This window comes from Morone saxatilis, unplaced genomic scaffold, assembly GCF_004916995.1.
Source record: "Morone saxatilis isolate NCDOM2014 unplaced genomic scaffold, NCSU_SB_2.0 Contig23, whole genome shotgun sequence".
NCBI lineage: Eukaryota > Metazoa > Chordata > Actinopteri > Moronidae > Morone > Morone saxatilis.
In genome coordinates this window covers 4,197,817-4,201,926 of record NW_023339796.1, presented here as the reverse complement: position 1 = coordinate 4,201,926, position 4,110 = coordinate 4,197,817, and the positions used below count along the sequence as shown (strand labels likewise).

Genomic DNA, 4,110 nt, shown 5'->3' with positions numbered 1-4,110 from the left:
TCCCCTGATACCCTCCCTCTCCTCTCCTCCCCCCTCCTCCCCCGATACCCTCCTCCTCCTCCCCTGATACCCTCCCCTCCCCTCTCCTCCTCCTCCCCTGATACCCTAAATAGGTGTTAATGCACCTGTGTAATGTGTGTTTATTATTAACAGCAGTAGGCCTCTCTGCGTGGCTTTTAAACTCTTTTTCTCTGGTATAGTGGCAATATGCAACTTTAATTTCAGTTAAATCACTAATTTAAGTTACATTTAGTTACTTTAAATGAGACTGGAACTTGTGCTGTGTATCCAGGGATCTGTTTGCATTAACATTTTAATATCCAGACTTTCACTATTCCCATTATTACACTGAAGCAGATAGAGGCAAGGAGAGGCCTGCTTATAGTTATAGTAATAGTTTTCTATAATTTTAAAACATTAAGATGTTGCTGTCCTGAAACAAGTACAAGATGGGTAATATAGCCTATACCTTCACAGAAGCAATAATAAAAAATGTTCTTTTTCTGTTCTAAGTGTATCTTAATACAAGATAAGTATGTTGAAGAGAGAGAGAGAGATGGGAGATGTTCCTTTATTGATCCCCTCTGGGAGAAATTCAGGTTTGACAGCAGCATAGAAGAAATATAGTGCAGAAAGAACAAAAGTGTAAAAATACAGTAAAGAATGATATAAATAAAAATATAATAAAGATATAATCAAAAATATAGACTATAATGAAAAAAATATGCATTATATACAGTATGCGATTAGAAATATGCAAACATATTTGAATTTTTGATTTACTGCAAGGTGTAGTTTGTGCGAAGAGTTGTACATAGACTGGTTACTGTAATCATTCAATTCACTTACTCTTTCCTTTCAACCTTTACATTGTGTTTCATGTGTGAATGCATTTGTTTTGTATTGCAAACTAGTTAGCCTAAAATTGCATTGAAGGGGCAAAATAAAGTGTTTTTGAATTCGATTTAACTTGTGCTGTCCTTACAGGCCCTGAAACAATCTCTGTCTAGTGTGACAACAGTGTTAAACGATGACGCTCTCTTTTGTGCCAGAATGCAGCCTGAGCCTATACTTCGGCCAAAGTTAATGAGCCAAATCAAGTGGGCATCTTCGCAAAGACAAGCGCGGATTACTGTCACCAATAACTTTCAGCATACATATAGGCATGTGAATGTTTCATTAAAACAGACTAACCAATCCTTTAGTAAATGCCTTAAATGCCCATTACTCTAAATATCAGTTTCTGATTGCAGCTATCATGTATATTATGATTATACCATCCATAGTAACAGCATCAGCCTATAATGAGGGGTAAAGCTTACCTTGGTTTACCATCTACAACCATCTGTGGTTATTCAATAATAAAGCAAACACATAAAAAAAAAGACAAAATATGTATTAGAAAGTCATATTTTAATACAGAATTAATGGGGACAGATGTAAAAAAAAGCATGAAATTTACATTCACATAACATAAATGGCAGAAAACAAACAGGTTATGCATTTGCTGATCATTTCTCTACCATTTCTTTAAAGAGAAAGACTTGTGAAAAGTGTGTGTGTCATCTCTTCTGTACACCGGTTTCGGATCAACTCTTTGTCTTCTGAATACTTGTCGGCTGTTGTCATTCCTTCTCACTGCATATTGATAAAATCCATGGGGCGTTTCATCGGTAGAGTCACCTCCAGTTCCTCCCTCTCACTGAAGAACTGAGCCTTTCCCTTGTGGCTGTGGACGGGATGCGGGAGATGAAGACCCAGTTTACTGAGGAGAGGAGAGACGACAGATTAAACATACCAGAGACAGCACAAGGCAGGGAGAGAGGAGTTAAGAGCGGCATGAAACGGCAATCAAAGCTCAGATCACGATGCGAACCTCTGATTAAAAGGAAATGTCTGTAAATGGGAGCTTTTGGTCTGAACTGCTGCCGCCCCGTCTTCAGGGGGTTCAAAATGAAAGAGAACATTTTCAAAGCATCCCTTACTATTTTGGCGTACGTAGATCAAGGAACTTTTCTTTTACATCCAGGACCACATCTGTTGCTTTAGTGTCCGGTAGTTTGATTTTCAACTAAGAGTGGGAAGGAGAAAAAAAAGGCAGCATCTTTAATATTGTACACGGTGCACATTTTAATCTTCACTTTTATTAAAAAAGATACAGATTTTCCCTCTTGTACTGTGTTATCTTAAGTCATTTTATCAGTATTGTTAATATGTCTTCTCACTTCTCATGCTGGGTCAGAGAAAAGTCTGAAAAACTATCCAAGGCTGTTAAGGTACATTCATTTCGTCTTGTCACTGTATGGTATAAAAGACAGAGTTGTAACAGTAATAATGTACCTTAACCTTTTTATACTGTCCACAAATTATTTCAACATGTATATTAGCTTCGTTGAATCTGAAATCATCTACTACTTAAATTCAATTCTCTGAAAACCTGCCCACACAATCGGAGAATCCTGCTATCTTGTCTGATGCTGCTGTCCTCCGATCACATCCTTGTACATTTCATTTTCAGGTGTCATTGAGTGAAGTATGAACATCCTGTAAAGTTACCAGCATGTCTTCACAGCACATGGAGGATGGGTCTTTTCTGTTCAAGCCCAAGAACAGATCCTCTGTCCCCACGCTCTGCTTCAGGATTATTTCATACCTGAATACAAAGGTGTTACACAAACACAAAATACAATCAATACAGTATTAATCTCTTTAAAATCATCATCTGACATCACATTAGACAGAATCAATAGGGAACAACAAAGAACAGAAAGAAGCAGGCAGGAGTGAGTGTCAGCTGAGGTCAATGGACGGTGGAAAATGTGGTATCTAATTGTGATAAATACTTTTCTACGGGCAGTCTCGCCCTCCCTTGTGCCTCTATAATTAATATATAGCACAAGAGTAACTATGGCAATGATTCATAATAATTAAAGACCTGGCTTGTTTTTTGTAAACAAAAAAGTGGAACAAAGTTTTATAATTAGACAGTTTTGAGCTAAACCCTTGTATTGGACAGTGTGTCTTTTGTGTTTTAAAGCTCAAAAAGAAGTGAGGATTCAGGCTTTTTTCTTTTTTTGACTCCTTTACACATCAGTGAACCCTTTGGTGTGTGTTTTTCTGTCTGCTCGGTGGTCTTACTCAGGCTGTGGCCGCAGGTCAGCAAGATCATCATACTGTGAACCCTCCGCCACCTCTTCCTCGCTCCAGATATCTTTGTTGTTCTTCTTCACATAGGCAGCTGACACTAAATAAACAGCAACACACACACACACACACACATGCACAGTTTGTACCTTTCAGAAAGGCCCCAGGGGATACTATAATGACTTTGCAGTTATGTGCAAGAAATACAAGGCATTACCTTCTTTATCTTTTTTGGGTGGGGGGCCAATGTGTCCAGGATCCAGTCGTGCACAAGCCGTCACATTCTGTAGAGGTTAGTTTATGTTATTGTAAGCGTCCAGTCATTAAATCTGCAGTTATTGATAAGGCAGTCATCAATATACAGTCAAATCTGTTTTAAACACGCAGCCTATTAGCAGCTCCATGGCATTAACTCAGAGTGCACTAAATGAAACAGTTGATATCTGGGCAGACTAAATGGGGATCACTTCACCTCTGAGTGTACAATATCTTACTTTACACTCTTCATCATCATCATCACCATCCTCCTGCTGAGTTGATAACAGGGCAGACAGAGCCTGCAGGTTCTGCAGGGATGATACTCCCAGACTCTCCATTCAGAATGGCACAAACTCACGACTGTTTTAAAATACCAAACAAAAGCAACAAAAACAACACAAATGTGGAAAGAACGACCCAATAAAAACCAGAATAAGCCTGAATATGAAGCTGAATGGAGTCGAAACCTGTGGACTTGCTGGCTGTTGACGCTTTCCGTTTCCCTGGAGACGAGCTTTCCGGGTGCCATGGGAACCAGCGACGTCACAGACGGAAAAAGGAAGAAGCTAAACTCGAATAAATGAATAAATAAATGAATAAATAAATAAATAAATGAATAAAAATGAAAGATAAGATTAAAAACAAGGGCGTTAAACTGAATACAGGTCACAGCGATGTTATTAACAGACAAAAGAAGAAGATAGAAAA

The 4,110-nt window shown here is 38.5% G+C and overlaps 1 protein-coding gene across 2 annotated transcripts in view; it reads right to left on the bottom strand.

Moving 5' to 3' along the window:
- Window positions 1-1,396: 1,396 nt before the first annotated feature.
- dnaaf6 (dynein axonemal assembly factor 6) overlaps window positions 1,397-4,110 on the bottom strand; it is a 3,352-nt gene continuing 638 nt past the window's right edge. For both annotated transcript variants that reach the window (XM_035670606.1, XM_035670607.1), the window contains exons 2-8: window positions 3,870-3,968; window positions 3,639-3,762; window positions 3,362-3,428; window positions 3,139-3,244; window positions 2,557-2,653; window positions 1,986-2,071; window positions 1,397-1,765 (exon numbers count right to left, since the gene is read on the bottom strand). In XM_035670606.1, coding sequence (XP_035526499.1) covers window positions 1,636-1,765; window positions 1,986-2,071; window positions 2,557-2,653; window positions 3,139-3,244; window positions 3,362-3,428; window positions 3,639-3,740 — 588 coding nt within the window. In that variant the 5' untranslated portion in view covers window positions 3,741-3,762; window positions 3,870-3,968 and the 3' untranslated portion in view covers window positions 1,397-1,635. The remainder of the gene's footprint in view (window positions 1,766-1,985; window positions 2,072-2,556; window positions 2,654-3,138; window positions 3,245-3,361; window positions 3,429-3,638; window positions 3,763-3,869; window positions 3,969-4,110) is intronic.